We start from the raw sequence: 17,454 nt of genomic DNA on the forward strand, positions 1-17,454 counted from the left end.
TGCTGTTTCTTAATCTACTTCTTAAATACATCTCTTTCAGACAATGGAAAAACATGTTAATATATTGTTTTCTGATTAATAAGTGAATTTTCTAAATTATTATCATTGGGATATATCTTTAAATTGGCAGGAATTAGGCAGGATGGCAGTGAGTGTCAGTGATAGCATAGCAGTTAACGGTGTTTATGCCAAAAACAAAACAAAACAGAACAAGTAAATGTCAGAATTATGAGCCTAGGAAATTGCATCTCAAATGGTGAAGTATATACTGTTTTATAGTAAAATGAAAATCAGTTGGTTTCTAAATATTTAGACCATTGGTTTTGTAGGCATTGGTTCTCCAGATCCTTTAGATTTTCTTCTAGATGAGTTTCTCTTGATACTGGTGTTTTAAATATAGCATTATATATACTTGACGGAATAGAACATTTCTCATTTGAATATATTCATTGTTTTTGTTTGAGGAAAATTAGGGCCTTTCTTATGTGTTCCTTTTACAGGCATATAGGGAGAGAGAGTAAAGCTTTCAATCATCTATAGACTAAAAAAGAATAAAACAAAATTGTGAATCACTGATGTGGAGAAACATTTGTTATTTATTTTAGGGGCCTTGATGCTCTCAGCAAAAAAGCGAAGGCTTCCACTGTAGACTTACCTATAGAGTCTGTAAGTCTAAGTCTGCAGGACCTGATCGGCTACTTCCACCCACCAGATGAGCACTTAGAGCATGAAGATAAGCAGAACAGATTACGAGCTCTAAAAAATCGGCAGAATCTCTTCCAGGAAGAGGTGAGTTTCTACCAATGATCATTTCTTTTCTGTCGTTGTCTTGGGGAAACAACTTCTTGGTGGGGAAGATTCTCTATCTACTTGACATCTGCATTTTGAGATATACATGAGCAGGTGTACTACTGTACAAGGGAACGAGGGAACCAGGCCTTGGGGGAATCCTGCAACGGTTTTTATTTCTCTCTCAGTAAGTATTAATTTTAAAAGATGGCACTCTTTGCTTCTCTGGCAAAAGACGTTTTATTTTACTCTCTGCTCAGCTTCCACTCTGATCATTGTTGCACAGTAGTTTGCTTCATGCTCGTTATATAAAAACAGACTCTCAAAAGCGTCTAAATGGATACAGGCTTTGGAAAGTACAAGGGTTTTCGAAGTGTTCAGCAGGTTCCTTGGGGCTCCTTGGAAATGCTTCAGGATTCACTGGAGCTTTGGGTTGGGGATGGAAGTTGCCTGGGAGAGGGCCACCTGGGAGGCAGGCTGCAGACTCCCTGCTTGGACAGAGCACCCCCATTTTTTCCTTTTGCATATGTTAAGATTCTATGTATGATTTTATTTTCCGGAAGTTCCCCTGCTAAAAAGAGCCCAAGTGCATATTTTATAGGCAGAATAACAGAAGGACCAAGTGACACATCTAATGGTCCTGATGCTAGTGTCCAAACTAGTACCATGTATTCAAGAATTTCCGTGGGAGGATGTCAGAGTTGAGCTAGCACATCAGGCCAGATCAGCAAGTCTTCCCGTTCTTCTCAGTGCCCCCTGTATGTGGATTAATGCATTTTTCTGAGTGAAAGTATCTTTGTAAAAAGTACTTAAGAAAAAAGGTTAGTGGACATGGTTGAGTTCCCATAGTTCCTAAATCTATGTTCTTCTAGTTTTAAAACTGTTTCCTAATATTCCATCAAAAGCTGTTGAAACGTACATTAATTTTTGAGGATTTTTTTTCACTGTGTAGAAAAGAAATGACCTATCTAGAGCTCACAATGGCATGAAAGCACAGGAAATGTCAACATAAACCTATAATAGCAACGTGGAATCGTTTATTGGGATCATTTCTTTTTGTACATGCCAAACCGTTAGGTATACTGCACTTATTTAATATCTAGAAAAATACAATGAAATATCGGGCTGTGAAATTTTGAAATATTGACTTGGATTAGTGTTTTTCTCAATTTCCCATATAAGACAATCTGAATGGGAACCTAGAAATGTTCTTCGGGTCATATTGCCTCTTACATTCTTTGTGTGAAGTAAGTTAATTTAATTTGTCAACTCTTTATAGCTCTTCCTTTCATGGGCTTTGCCTCATTTTGACAACCTTGATCTAGAAAGCATAATTTGAAAAGTAAAAGCATAATTAAAAGCATACTTTGAAAAGTAGACAGCTTCTTACAAAGTTCTGTAATGAATTTTTGATTTGCTTTAAAGATACGTTTTCATGAGCTTTTCTTTATTAATTTAGTATATCTTCAGTTTACTGTTAAAAAGGAATGATTGATGATGATGATGATGGTGTCGTCCCTAAAAGTAAGGATCTGCTCTTACGCTTTTGCAGGGTAGGGGGAAAAATCATTTTCCTCTACTCAGGTTCATTGGTTGGGGCCCTGTAGTTTAGACTGACAAAAGAGATGTACAAGAGAACAACAAATAGATTATTAATGTGTACACCATGTGTATACATGGGAGTACTCAGTGATGGGTAACTCCAAGAAGTGGTTAGAACTCAGGTTTACATAGCATCTTAACACAAAGAATAATAAATTTGTAGGGAAGTGATAAGACAAAAGGAATTTTGAGCTTGGAGGGGCAACACATTGTGGGAAGGAAATATATGGGAGAAACTAGTGGACAGTAAGGGCTAGTTTGATGTGTAGATCAAACATCGTCTCAAGCATCCTCCTGCCCTTCCTGGTGGAACAGAGAAGGGTAGGGAATTTTTCGTGTCCGCTTTTTCTCAACTGCCTTCAGCCCCAAAGAATCCTTATGCCAAAGTGGCATATTTTGGGGTGGCACACTCTGAACCCTTTCACTTACGGTAGAATACTGTTACGATGGATTCATCATTCTACTATTAAGCCTGGCAAATGTAAGTATGAAGTACATACTTTTATATTGTTCTGCTTCTATTTGAGAATAGCACTCAGGATTTAAAAACCACTCGAATCATTTCAAGAACATTTTATTTCACATGCAAGTGTGTTTCTTCCTGTCCTTTCAGTAAATGAGCTCAATGTTCTTTATGATTAACAGACTTACTTTGCGCCAGGCTTTTTTTAAAAAAAAAACAACTTAGCATTTTTTTTTCCCTGTGAGCAGCATCGCAGTTTCTGATGGGGACTTTTCTACCCTTCCAGGGAATGATCAACCTTGTGCTCGAGTGTATAGACAGGCTGCACGTGTACAGCAGCGCTGCACACTTTGCGGATGTCGCTGGGAGAGAAGCAGGGGAATCTTGGAAATCGATTCTGAATTCTCTGTATGAGTTGCTGGGTAAGAAGTATGATTGGGCTTTCAAGGCACCCGACTTATGTCTATTTAACATGATCGTGTAACAGTTACAGCAGCTTTATAACATGCTTCTTAATTGAGGCTTTCAAGTTTTACTTTAGTTGCACTAAAGTCAATGATGTTTAGTATTTAAACCCGTCTCTGAGCATGACAGGTGGCCAGAGCAGTAGTTTTGCCTTTGGTTAAAGGGGGCGAGTCATCTAGGGTGGAGATCTGTATCTGCAACTTCTAGGTAACTTGGCATATGCTCAGCAGAAATTGCAGTGGTATGATGCATTCCTGTTCACGCTTTGCAGACATTCATAAGGTTGTTGGATGGCTTCAGTGTGATGATGTACGTCAGAGGCTTAACATTAGCATATTATTGTTCTTCTTACCATATATGCCCACTTCTTTTGGATACTTACGTTGTCATCTTCTCCCTCGTTAATATAGTCATGCTTTCTTCTTCCACTTCTGTTTTTGTTCTTGTTGTTTCTGCCTTTTAAATATGTCTTAGAAAAGGAACTTTAGTTGGAGCTGTTGGATATAGAAAGGAAAGTTCTGAATTAGCTGATAGAAGGCCGTAGCATCAAGATTATTGCAGATACACCCTCCTCTTGGTTTCCTCATCAGGAAATGGAGGAACAAAGTTTCTTTCGTAGTTGCCTCCGGGCTGAAATGCTACATTCTGTTACTTCACCCATTCTTTGAACCCAGCATCACACACCTCATACATTGGTAGCCTCCATCTCTGGTGCATAGACGGTGCTCAGCAGATGTTTGAGATGTAAACACCTGAGACCGTGTTGCTAGCTGGCTATTGTGAGGTTTCTGGTTAATCTCTGTGCTTCCACTTCTTTTCTCCACCAATCTTTATTTTAGACTCTGGGAAGCCCTCACACACTTCCTCATGCACTTTCATTGACTCTCTGATACTTGGTGTATAACTTGTTCTAGTCTTCGGAGTACTCAAGCCCCACGGCTGGTCTGTCCCTTCTTTTTCACCTGTGACTTCAGCCAATTTATCTCTAGTCATTCGGCATTATGTCCTGCCTGTCCTTACCTCCAATCCAGTACTATCCCTCCAGACTGTCTAGAATTATTTTATATCAGAGACTTGATGTACAGAAAATATATATTTCTATTGAAAATATATATTCTATATTAAGTATGTATGTATACAGCATATATTTCTTAAGTATATGCATTTATTTCCTTAATTCTTTACATCCCATTTGATTAAGGAAGGATTTAAGGGAGCTATTACTTAAAATTGACATAATTAGGACCCCCTAGAACTCACATCATAATGGAAGATAGCATAATAACCATATATGTCACTAAGAGAGCACACAGTGATTTCAGGCAATGAATGCTTTGTGGCTTTTAAACTAATTTTTTCATGCAACGAAAGACATAAATTCTGAATGTACTTTCCACATGTATACACACACACACACACACAGACACACACACACACATGCTTAACTTTAACTTCTATAGTTTCACACTGCTATACCTCAGAGGGTTTTTGTTAATCCCCTACCCCCGTGTATGTGTGTGTGCGTGCGTGCGAGTATGTATGTGTGTGTTTATATATGTATTATATATATATGAGGCAAAACACTTGAGATATATATATACATACATATATACATATATCTCTTCAGAAAAGCTTCCTTTTCTCTTTTATCTGTTTTCTCAAATATCTTTCCTCTTAATTGCTTGTATAGTCTCCTGAAGGGGCATCCTTGGTAACAGAGACTGCTTGGAGTCCAGTGGACCTGGGTTTTGATAGAAACTTTATCCATTCATCAAAGATTAATTGAGTGTCAGCTAGGGGATATGCCGTAATCTGGGCAATGAGGTGCAGTTGTTAGCAGGATGTAGTCCCTGCTCTCATGAAGCTTATGGTTGAGTAAGAAAGACAGGTGGTGTAAATAGCAAAGCTAGCCACAGTGCTGTACACTTATTGCCTCAACCATCTCAGTACATGTTACTGTTAAATCATGTTAGTAAGTGATTAGTAAAAGACTGATAAATTTGACTACATGAAAATTAAAACTTTTAGGATAAATAATATCATTACAAAATAAAAAACAGATGGAAATTTTGTAAAATATTCAATCTATATGAAAGACAAAGGCCTAGTTTGTGTAATATACAGAGTTTTCATAAATGTATAAGAAAAGGGAATATCACCTAATAGAAAAACAGACAACAGATGGCAATGGGTAGTTCACAGAACAATTAATAAAATAATAAAATATTCTCAACATGGCAAATAAAGAAATGGAAATTAAACTAATAAGTAGAGATCATATTTCACTTATTAGGTTGGCACAGACAAAATAATGGTAATACCCATCATTGGTGAAAATGTTGCGAAGCATCTTCTTGGTGGGAGTATAAACTGATGAAATTCAAAAAAACCAAACAAACCTTGGTCAACAATACACGTAAAACTTTAAATGTATGTATCCTTTTACTCTCAGAATTTCTACTTTAAGAAGTGTATTCTAGGGATATATTTGTGCAACTGTGGAAAGGATGTCCACTGAAAAATTGTTTATAAGTAGCATAAAATTGAAAACAATTTTTCTATCAACAGGGGATTGGTTACATAAGTAATAGTATACCTATAGAGGGTAAAACTGTGTTTTTGAAAATTGAGATGAGTATACCATTGGAAAACTGTATGAAACAGGCTCGGTTTCTGGTCTTTTTAGTATGACAATCTAGGATATGGGGTTAAGGGGAAAAAAAAAGCAAGATGCTTACTGTATGCATAGATAGATTCCAGCTGCATAAAATTAAAAGTATGTAGAGACATATACATTCTTGTATATATATTGGACATTTCTGAAAGGATGCACAGAAAGCTGCTAGGTGGCTGCTTCTTGGGGGAGAGATCTTTTATTTTTCTCTGTGTTCTAATGAACATTTACTCTTAACCTATTTACATGTATTACTTTTAGAATTAAAAAAATAGGTAACAGAAATGTGTAATGCTAGATAATTGATAATGAAAGGAAAAGTTAATATATTCATTCCAGTTGAGTTAAAAAATAGAGTGTGTCAGCACATATAAAGAGAATCTTTTTCAATATATACATGGTAGTTTTAATAATGGTTGTTTCAGGTGAATAGAATTATGAGAGATTTTGTGGCTTAAATGTTCCTTTAACCACTCTTGATAATCTGTTTTTATTGTAGTGAGCACTGATTTCATGCTCAGGAAAAAAATAGTGAATAAAATCTTACGTTGACTGAAGAACCATCTGACACCAGTAGTTTGTATTGAAGTGGGTGTAATCATAAGATAGGTAGACATGTATACGTAAGTGTATATTTCACCTTGGCTGGAGAAGTCTCAGATCGGCAGTACTTGGAGTTCAATGTGATATTTATATCTCATTGTCCCTCTTTACTCAACTATCAGAAAGTTTGCTCCAAGTATCATTAACTTCAAATTTATTAAGCCTCCTCCCGATTCTTGCAAAAAGGTAGACAGTAGGTTCTTTCATGAGGTTATGTGTGAAATAAACCTTCTTCTTTTACTTCAGCAGGTTTCTTTAGCATGGAGAGAAAAGGGAGAAGGTGGGAATGATAATCTGTAACAATTTAAAAATTTGACGTGGATATAGTTAATATGTGTTTAAGTGGAGAAGGACAAAGGCAGACTTATGAGCCTGCCATCTGGAAGACCTAAGGATCTCATAGACACCGATGTTCATAGTTGGAAACGCATCGCTGAGGCATGCTTTCATACATCTTTTCTGACATCCACACAATTAATCTACGGGAGGCTTGCGAGCCAGGATGATTTTCTAAAGATGTCCCGAGAAATGCTCTTTGGCAAATTCTCCCTATGATTACTCATGTTATGAAAATTCGAAGTATGAAACAAACAGGATAGACCGCTACTCTTTTAGGATGGGAGAAGTTACCAGTTTCTGAGTCCTTAATAGAATTGACACGAGACAGATTAACAGGAGAAAAAGAAATAGATTTTAATTCATGCCCGTGGAGGTCATAGAAATGAGACCTAAGAAGTGGCCAGAGCAGGCAGCTTCTATACCTTTTAGACAAAGAAACAATAAATTTGTGAGGAATTGACAGGACAAAGAAACTTGGGTTTTGAGTGCCCAACTGATGAAGAATCTAAGCAGAGTTTGGGCTTTGGGTTGTCAATTAGAGAAGTAACAGGGTTTGTTTACAAAGGTTTCTTGACCCAGACTCCCTGTTTCTGGTGGTAAACTTGTCCTTATACCTCTAGATGCAGGAAATGTAAATGAACCTTTCATGTGAGAGATTTATTTCCTGCTTTCAGGGAGACAGAAAGGAGGGTCAGAGTGTCCCTCTTGCTTTGGCCATTTCTTAAGTAGCTTTAATTCAAAATACTCGATATGCTATAGAGGCACATTTTGGGGCAGCCTTCTCCGGGAACCCACAGACTACACTCTTAAATTCTTCAACAACATTCTGAGGGTTTTTTGTTTGTTTTTGTTTTTTATGGTTTTCAAGATTTAGGAGTGTTCACTTGTCCATCTGAATATTGTAAATACCTGTCTGGATTATAGTTTTGTTGCCTCCTCATTTGTCGGTGCTGTTTAAGGCCTATTCACTTAGTATCTCTAGGCTTTGAAAGTAAACTCCAACAAGAAACATCGTTTTATTTCCTGTGTGTCTCCAGCCCCTAGAACAGCGCCTGATACAAAGCAGGTAATCAGTATTTGTTGAATAAATTTTAAAAGTGAGCGTTATCTTGGAAGTCCTTCTATCTCAGTCCATCTGTAATTTTCTGATTCTGGTAGTATTTTGAGAAATTTTGAGTCAGAGTTTAAAAGACAAAAGCATGAAGACATGGGGATGTTATGATACTAGTAAGAAATACAGAATAGACTATTTTTAACAGTAATGATTTTTCAATTAAGTGCCTATATTACTTGCATTGCGTATTCTGATAGATAAAAGTTTAAGGATTTAATGAGTTACTCAACACCAAAAGAAGTTTGGTTCACTGAACTAGCACTTCCATCATATATGCGCTTAGTTCAGAATTTGTTTATAGTATTTAAATTGGGACTTGCCTGGTGGTGCAGTGGTTAAGAATCCGCCTGCCAACGCAGGAGACACGGGTTCGAGTCCTGGTCCGGGAAGATCCCACATGCTGTAGAGCAACTAAGCCTGTGCGCGACAACCACGGAGCCTGTACTCTAGAGCCTGCGAGCCACAACTACTGAGCCCACGCACCACAACTACTGAAGCCCATGTGCCTAGAACCTGTGCTCCACAACAAGAGAAGCCACCGCAATGAGAAGCCCGCACACCACATCGAAGAGTAGCCCCTGTTCACCACAACTAAAGAAAGCCCTGCATGCAGCAGTGAAGACCCAATGCGGCCATAAATAAGTTTATTTAAAAAGTATATAAATAAATTTTGCGCTTAAGACCGATGTTATTCCGTAAGAGACTGGATACTATTTATTAAGAAATAACATACCTTCTAAGTTTCAGGCAATGTGCACAAGTGTAATAAGACAGAGCGTCAGTTCTGAAGGAGCTTAGAATATGCTAGAAAAAGACCTGCAAACCACTGTGTTATATTCACACTTTATTCAAGCTTATATTTGCAGGGCCAACCATAGTGCCTGATGCATTAACGTTAATATTTCTTAAATAAATGAGGAAAAATAGTATGGCGGGTGAAAGGTCTTAACTTTCTTCCAGGCCAATTAGGCAGCAATAACAGAGTATTTTAAGGTATAGCATGCATGAAACGACATTTGTCTGAAGTTTGTTTCTGTACATTGAGGTACAATGTAAAGTTGCCATTGTTCTTTGGCCATGAGAGTGGCGCTCCGAGCCATCTGATAGCTACTACCACTGTCAGTATTAATGGCATTGTTTTCCTTTCTCTTTTTAAAAAGAAAGTAACTTTATTGTGTCCTTTAACTTAAAAATGAATACATCTTCATGATAAAGAAACTTAGATAATTGACCAAAAAAAGAAGGTAGAAACAACTTTTAAATGTAACCACCCATTTTGGTGTATAACCTTTAAAAAATATTTCTTTGACTCTAAATATAACATTAAGTACATGTAAAACATTTCACACACCCACGTACATACATAAACAATAGCAAATCCCTGCTAGTGGACATTAGCTGTGGCCTGATCCCCTGAAGGTTTAGTTGACTTTGGTCCACGTTCCAGTTTCAGGGACTGGGGCGGACTTAAGATTTCCCTTTGATGTCTGTACACTTAGGGGCATTATTTGGTTACACTGTCTCCCACTTGCATGCTTCTTCCTTATTATCTGATGTTTCTCTGAGGTTACATAATATCTTGCTGCAGACCGTCACCTCCTCACTGGTTCGTACAAACTTCCATTCTTATCTAGCCTTTGTGAGTTATTTGTTTGCTTGTTTATTTATTTTACAGAATTTATTGTGGCTTCAGAGGGTCCCTGTGCAGAATCGTATCACAGAGGGTGACCCTTTTTCCTCCCAGCTCCATTCATTCCTTCCCCCCACCCCCCATTTTCGAATAAGAAAATTTCCCCTTTTGACCCCGGGGAGAGCTCTCCCGCCCTTATCAATGTTCCTCAAGGTCTGTTTCTATCCCAGCAACTTATCATGATCTATTTCTCAAAAAGCTCTCATTCTCTAAGAAATATTCTAAAAAACTCAATTTCTCCATTCTGTGCACGTGCATATCGAGTATATACATTTACTTCACCAAAATGGGATCGCAGTCTCAGTATTCTTTTATAGCATTTGTTTCCACTGACTTCTGTACTGTGGACATCTTTCCTCGGCAGTGACTGTAAACCTTCATCAGGCTTTAGTGGATGTACTCCACCCTGCTGAAGGGATGTGTCATCATTTATTTAGCCCACACTCAAGCTGTTTCCAGTGCTTTGCTATTATAAATAGTGTTAGAATGAGCTTTCTTGTGTTTCTCTGTATATTTTTCCATTACTTTAGAAACTCAGCTGATTTTTTCATGGGTAACTTGCTGAATTATAATAAGTCACACACTCTGTTTATTTGGGAAACATACTCTGCACGTGCACACACATGCACACACACATTCATAATGCTCAGGAGGCATTCTGTTTGAGTTCAATTTTCTTTTGATTAGAAGTACATACAGAGTCTATTGAGATCATCTGTTTCATGTGACTTATTAACAGATTTCCTAATACATTTCTGTCTCACTGGAGTATTGAAGCCCCACTTGAGTTAATGCTAATGCACTGCTGAATATGGTTTGTAAATACCATCCTTGTTTAAGACTTTGGGATCTGCTTTCATAGGTAAGAGTTCCCTCTAGTTTTCCTTTAGTTAAAAATTTTTTATTGGAGTCTCGTTGATTTAAAATGTTGTGTTAGTTTCTGCTGTACAGCAAAGCGAATCAGTTATACATATACATATATCCCCTCTTTTTAAGATTCTTTTCCCATTCCCTCTAGTTTTCTTATATGCATACTGTCTTTGGTAGGCACTGATATCAAAGTTATACTGTCTTTGTAAAAAAGTAGGGAGGTTTTCTTTCTTTACTTTGGAACAGTTTATTATAGAAATGACTTAATTCTTGAATGTAAAAAAAAAGGTTTTGGTCTTTGACATACTTCTCAATATTACTCGTGGTTTGTTACTCTATTTAGATTTTCTTCTTTGGTCAATTCTGGTGAAAAAAGATATATTTGGAGGCCATCCTCTTTCCTAAATGTTCAAAAATTCCAGTACAGAGATATATAAAGTGGCTGTGTTTATAATTCCTTTTTCTTCTTAACTTTGTTCTTTTTCTCTTTTCTTCTTGATTAATGTCGTTGGTATTTAGCTTATATTTAAAAAAAGAATCCTTGACCATATTGATCATATTTCAATTTATTACATAGATCACTTCTACTATTTCTAACATATTAATTTCTGCTTTTATTGCTCTCTGTTTTTCCTATTCTACTAATATTTTTGACATTCTTTTTGTATGTTTTGAAAGGAGTGTTTAGTTAACATTTTTCACCCTGTTACTTAGCGATTAAAGTGTTTAGTTTATTTTTCCTTAAGTACAGTTTTGACCATCGACCATTGATTGTATAAGGTAGCATTGCTATTTTTGATGTTTACTAGATATTCTAAAATTGTGGTACTGATTTCCTCATTGACTAAAAAATTATTTAGGAGAGAGTTTAAATTCTTATGTAGGTTTTATTTTTGTTTCTGCTTTTCTTACTAATTTCATATTTCGTTACATTGTTGTCAGAGAACATAGTCTGTACACCATTTCTGTTTGTAGTAAGTTTAATGAAGTTTTCTTTGTGGCTTACTGTATGATTTTCTTAAACGTTCCATGGTTTATTAAAAGGGTTTATTTGTGTGTTATTAGTTTCTTCAAGAATTACCTTATCTCTAACATTTGACCTCTAGAAAATAGTTAATATCTTTTATTTTAAAAACCAGAAGTCAAAATTAAAGGAGTGGGTTAAATTTTAAACAAATGAAACTACAAAGGTTCAAAAACTTCACCGTATACTTCCCCCAGTTGCTGCTGTTCTACAGATGTTCCTACAGGTTAAAATTAGAAGTCCCACTGAGCATATAGGACTCCTCATTCCTTTACTACACCTCATCCTTGACACACTTGTCCCTCTGTGTGTGTGTGTGTGTGTGCGCGCGCGTGTGTGTGTGTGTGTAGCTGGTTCTTCTTGGTCCCAGAGCTGGAAGAGAGCCTAAGTAATTGAATACATCACGTTGTAATATTTGTACAAATGTTATGGGGGCTCCATTCACAAAAGAGCTTTTCTTATGCAGTTGCAAGAACTGAAGCCTTCCTGTCTTTTCTGTCATTATTTCTTTTCTTACTTTCAGGCCAGATAACAACTTTTTGGGGGAGGAAAGAGGAAATGTGAAGGAAGTCTTTAAGTTTAATTGAACTCTGTTGCTACAGGGTCTCCTTTGTTTTGCTCTTAACAAGGAGATGAACAGGTGGTATTCTCAAACTTCGGTTCTTCAGACTGTTTCCTAGCACTACCAGATTTTAAATAGTGATTTTTCTTATAGCAACATCTTTTTCACATTAAACATATTTTTTATATAAAAATCTCATCAGCCCTTTATAAAGTTATACAGTTTCTGAACAATCTTATGGGTATAAGAGTAGAATTTACATAAAATATTTACCACATTTGCTTTGAAAGAAGTGAATGATTTAGAAACAATAAAAGTTTTAAATTGAGTATATCAGTTGGGTTGAAAGAGATCCTAAGGGTCACATGGGAATTTCATGTAAGATGGGTTATTTGGTCAAAGAAGTGTAGAAAAACGCTAGGTCGAGCAAAGTTAGAATAGATGACTTTATTGCAGGGGTTAGTTCTTAGAGTCTTTAATGTGCATTGTGAATCTCTAAATGGAAAGAAGAGATACAGGGGGAAAAATGGTTTTCAAACTTACTAGCCCTCTGCCCTCCCACCCTCTTTTTCCTGTAACATTTAATGATATCTCTTTGCATGTCTGTTATAGTTACCAGTTCTATCTCCTAGTATTTTGTGCCACATTTTCTGGTAAACTGATGTTATCTTAACTTCTTCATTATATAGGTGAGAAAATTGAGCTCTAGGGAAATTAAATAATTTAGTCTTACAGCTAATTAAAAGAAAGGAGTATTAGAATCCAAGTGAGGAAACTCCCAGGACACTGGTTTTTCCATTACCCTTCATTATGACTTTCCAATATGAAATGTTACTTTCTCAAAATATAGTCCTTCTAATAAGCAGTGTTTTTTTCAGTCTCCATGAATAAATATCAATTCTTTTTTTAATGTCTCAATTTTTGTGTATGTATATATGTGTGTATTTGTATGCGTTTTAGGTATAAAATAAAGGTATTTTGTTTTCGAGCCAACATTTTATGGCTACTATTAGCTTACTTTGGTTTTGAACTAGAAAATCACGTAACTGTGAAATCTGCTTTCTGTTTTGCAGCGGCTCTAATTAGAGGAAATCGTAAAAACTGTGCTCAATTTTCTGGCTCCCTCGACTGGTTAATCAGCCGATTGGAAAGACTGGAAGCTTCTTCTGGTATGTTTTCCACTATCTCCTTTTTATGATATATTTTTCCTGTTTTTTTTTTTTTTCTATTTTATGTCCCTTAAGACAATAAAAACTGAGATTCAGTGCAATGTAAACGTTTTCCTTTTACTAGGTTAGAAAGTTTTCTGATTGCTAAAATCATTGGTATTTTCATTAGTTATTTCTGAAAAGCAGTCTAACCGTATCTTCATTTACATTTAAAAAAGAATGAAGTTCGGAAAGCCACGGAAGAGCCAGAATTCCCATTACTTTTCAAATCAATTATTCCTGATGTACTAATACATTAGTACATTACAGTACCATACAGGTAAAAGGGTTGGTTTGGGTGAATTGTTTTTGTTCTTTAAGTGAATTGAATTTGAAAAGAAAGGATTGGTTTGGAATTCACATTTTTAACTTGTCTTCAAATGATTATGTGGACAGGTTTGGAAAACAAATTAGTTTTCCAAATCATGTAGCACAATAGTTTATTTTAAAGGGGTTTAATAAATACCAATAAACAGTCTGCATCATTGTAGAATAGTTAAAGGCAATAAATCTGATACGTCTGTCTCTAACAAGTATGTTACTTTTACGTTGTTGTGGAGATGTACCTGTGCTTACCAGGCCTGCCTGAACGCCAGCACCGCAGATTGCCTCAGGGACACCCCAAACTGAATCTATTGCTCCTCCATCTGTTTGCCTAGTGTTCCGTTAGCTGCCCTTCTATAGCACTACTGCCCATTTCTGTTATTTATTTTTCCTCTCCATCTCCTACATTAGTACTGAACTCCTTGAAGGTAGGGCCTCGGTTTTATTGATCTTTGTATTCTCTGGACCTGCCATACCATCTGGCACTTAGTAGGGGCTTAATAGTATTTGTTGATTGAGTGAATGACAGTTTGAATTCACTTAATAATATACCTGTCAAGACAGAAATAATGCCATGACATTTCATGATGAAGACCCATTCAGGGACAGGTTTGTTGGAATTAAATGGATAGAGAGGTAGAAGAACAGATAGCTATGGTCAAAGGAGGTTACTTTTAAGTCACAGAGTGAAATTTCAAAGTTTAAGATTCAGGAACTTAAATCTAAGTTAAGAGAAATTTGAGTAACAGTGAGTTCTGAGGCATTCCTGGATTGTTGGGTGGCAAAAATAGAAAAGGAGATGGTTGAGGTAAAAAAAGGTGCAAGAATTATGAGCCAAGGGTTTTCAGGGTATCACAGCACGAATGAGGTGACTATGAATCAATATGGAATATATTCAGTAAGGAAAAACTGAATGGCTACTAGGAGGAAGTGATCAAACAGTAGTAAGATGATGGCGGGGATTGCAAAATGGATAAATTCTTGGTTCAAAGCATCTAGAATTGTTGGAAAGCTCCAGTAGATACAAAAAGTATGCTGGTCTCTTTCCCTGGCCCAGGGAGTATCTGGAAAGAGAAAGGAACAGAGCAACCTTCAGGATGCTGTATGAATTCTGGACAAATCAGCTGCTTCACTTTTTAAAAAATGCACAGCAAGAAAAGCTCAAAGGAAAAGAGGAGAGAGAGAGAGAAGGAAAGAACAGAGCAGAGCATCCTTTAAGCTTGTTACAGGACCAAACTTGGGTTCGTTCACTGGGGTGCAGTAAAGCCAGTCTACCGACACTGGGCTGTGGTGAAGGAAAGTGCAGCGTTGATTGCAGGACACCAAGCCAGGAGAACGGGCAGCTCACTCTCAAAAGACCCAGGCTTCCCAGTGGCTTTCAGGGAAGGCATTGTGAGGGAGAGGGCTGCAGGGTGTGTGATCAGCTCATGCATGGGTCTCGGATTGGTTGGCATCAAGGTGAAGTTTCAAGCATCATCAATCAACCTTCTGGTTTCAAACACTGTTGAGTGTATGCACTTGCGGTCAGCAATGTTCATCTGGTTGGGGTCCGCTTCCTATAAAAACAATCTAGGAATGTGTGTTGGGCCTTTATCTGTATCTTTTAGGGAACTGGGAGTTCTGTGATTCTGTGTGGCAGATTTATAGTCTACATTGTTACTAGTTTCTGGGCCCAAGGCTGTTCTTTGTTTCTGCATCTTCACATTTCCTAATCTTGAACTCTTGAGCCAGCCTTTTGAGACTTAAGGGAGGCCTGGGAGACTAAAGCAAAAGGCTTTCACTTCAAAGGACAGGGACACAGAGGCTTGCATATGGTTTCAGGCTCAGCCACACACAGTCCAATGTTCACAGTCTTCAGTTCAGTCAGTTATACGCACAGTTCCAGTGGCTACACATCGCTACTTGCTATGATCATTTCCCAATCCAGGTGTTGGTCGCAGGCATTTCTACTTAAAATAGAGGACTTGTGCTCTGAGAGAGCAGGGTGAAAGTCAAGAGTAGGAAGGACCCTTAGAGAATGCTTCACCTAACATTCTCACTTTGGAGGAAGAAAATTGAGGCATAGAACCTTGAAACGACTGCTTTGAGATGCTAGAATTAATTTTTACAGCCAAGATGAAAACCAGCTCTCTCACAGTCAGGCTTGAAATATGTTCACTATACCTTGTAGCCTCCTAGTTTTTAAGTATCTAAATTTTTTTTCACTGAACAGGTTTCTCTGCTGTAGTTACATTTATTCTTTTAGTGACCTGCGTTTTTTCCCTAGAGGAAATAGAATGTTGCTTAGTTTTTAAAAGAGACAGTAACAATAAGGACATGCATATATATGTATATGCACACACAGAAATAATATAAATGTATTTCAATCATGCTGTATTGTTTACTGAGTGCTTCTGTATGCAGCATCTTCGTTTCTCTCTATCTGGGATTGCTGACTACACACTCTCCTCTGCTTGTCAATCTTCCAGCTGTACGAGTAGCTTCTGTGTCTGTATATGAGCAGCAGAGCAGAGCTGGGGGTCTACGAGCTCTCAGTTGCCTTCAGAAAAGGGCAATGGACAAAACTCAAAATAAACTGGTGCAAACTTAAGTAGAAATCTGATGAAGACATGAAAAAAGTCAGCAAAAGGATGTGTTAGGGAAAAAGCTTACCTTAGTTTGTGTTCCACCAGAAGTAGAGCTTGAGACAAGGGTCGAAGGGCAAGTTTATCTGGGGCGTGAGTGGACATGAGCCAAGGTAGAGAAGGGGCCAGAGAGGGTGCATTGATAAGCAGGTTACCGCCGTGGGAATCTGGCGCTACTTGGGGGCGGGGTGATTCTGCGGACCCGTGCCTTAGAGCTATCCCACCTGAGCGGCGAGGCGGGTGGAGTGTTAATAACCAGCTTCTCATTGGTTGGTGCTGTCCTCTGGAGGCGTTAGTTCTGGGGCTCCTCCGGCTACCACTGTGGTCACAACAAATCTCGAAGCAAAGAAATGCAGATGCTGGCAGCTGGAAATCAGGCAGTGTTCACTGAATGGAGAGGATGAGAGTCTGACCAGGGCCCCGGCAGCATCTGCTACCCAGCCAACTGCTCTTTCACTATATGATATAAAGAGGCAGCTGAGTTTTTGGTTCACATTTTGCATTATCTAAAGTTGACCAGTATCGCTGCTGCATAAAGCCTTCTTAGAATATCTGATCAGTTTTTAAGAACAGCCACTATGAATTTCTTGCGGGGCAGGGGAGATAAATCGGACATTGGCCCAGACTTCATGGGTGACTGTGTCTCTGGGCCAAATTTAATTGAAAAGACAAAAGACTTGTATGAGCAGGTACACTGATTGAGTTGATGTATTTCTGAAGGCTGGGTGTTTCTTTAGGATGTTCTTAACCCTTGAAATACTTTTCGAGCATTTCAAGAGATGGCTAAGAACAGTCCGTTGGTCAGGAGGCTACATATTTTTTCTAAGTCTTATTTTTTACACAGTCTATTCCCCCAGATAGTTTTGCAGGGATCAAAATGGCCGCCTTAGGGATTCCTGCCAATTCCTCCCACTCTTAGCCAGTGCCATGAATGAAGTCCCTCTGGGGCTAAGCAGGATGAGGGGCTTTGAGTGGTCGTGAGTTGCCAGAGCTTTGCGCTCATGTCCAATCCAGCTTTTGCTACCTGGAAACATGATAGTTTAAAGCTTCCAAAGATGGCACAGCTATTTCTTGCAAAGCATCAGGTCATCATTTTTCAAAGG

The 17,454-nt window shown here is 37.8% G+C and overlaps 1 protein-coding gene across 1 annotated transcript in view; it reads left to right on the forward strand.

The window, feature by feature from the left end:
- Positions 1-17,454, forward strand: part of RYR2 (ryanodine receptor 2) — a 542,915-nt gene that overhangs the window by 185,537 nt on the left and 339,924 nt on the right. Inside the window, exons 15-17 of the mRNA XM_060126891.1 lie at positions 606-789; positions 3,141-3,276; positions 13,269-13,364. Coding sequence (XP_059982874.1) covers positions 606-789; positions 3,141-3,276; positions 13,269-13,364 — 416 coding nt within the window. The remainder of the gene's footprint in view (positions 1-605; positions 790-3,140; positions 3,277-13,268; positions 13,365-17,454) is intronic.

This window comes from Lagenorhynchus albirostris, chromosome 16 (assembly GCF_949774975.1).
Source record: "Lagenorhynchus albirostris chromosome 16, mLagAlb1.1, whole genome shotgun sequence".
Classification (NCBI taxonomy): domain Eukaryota; kingdom Metazoa; phylum Chordata; class Mammalia; order Artiodactyla; family Delphinidae; genus Lagenorhynchus; species Lagenorhynchus albirostris.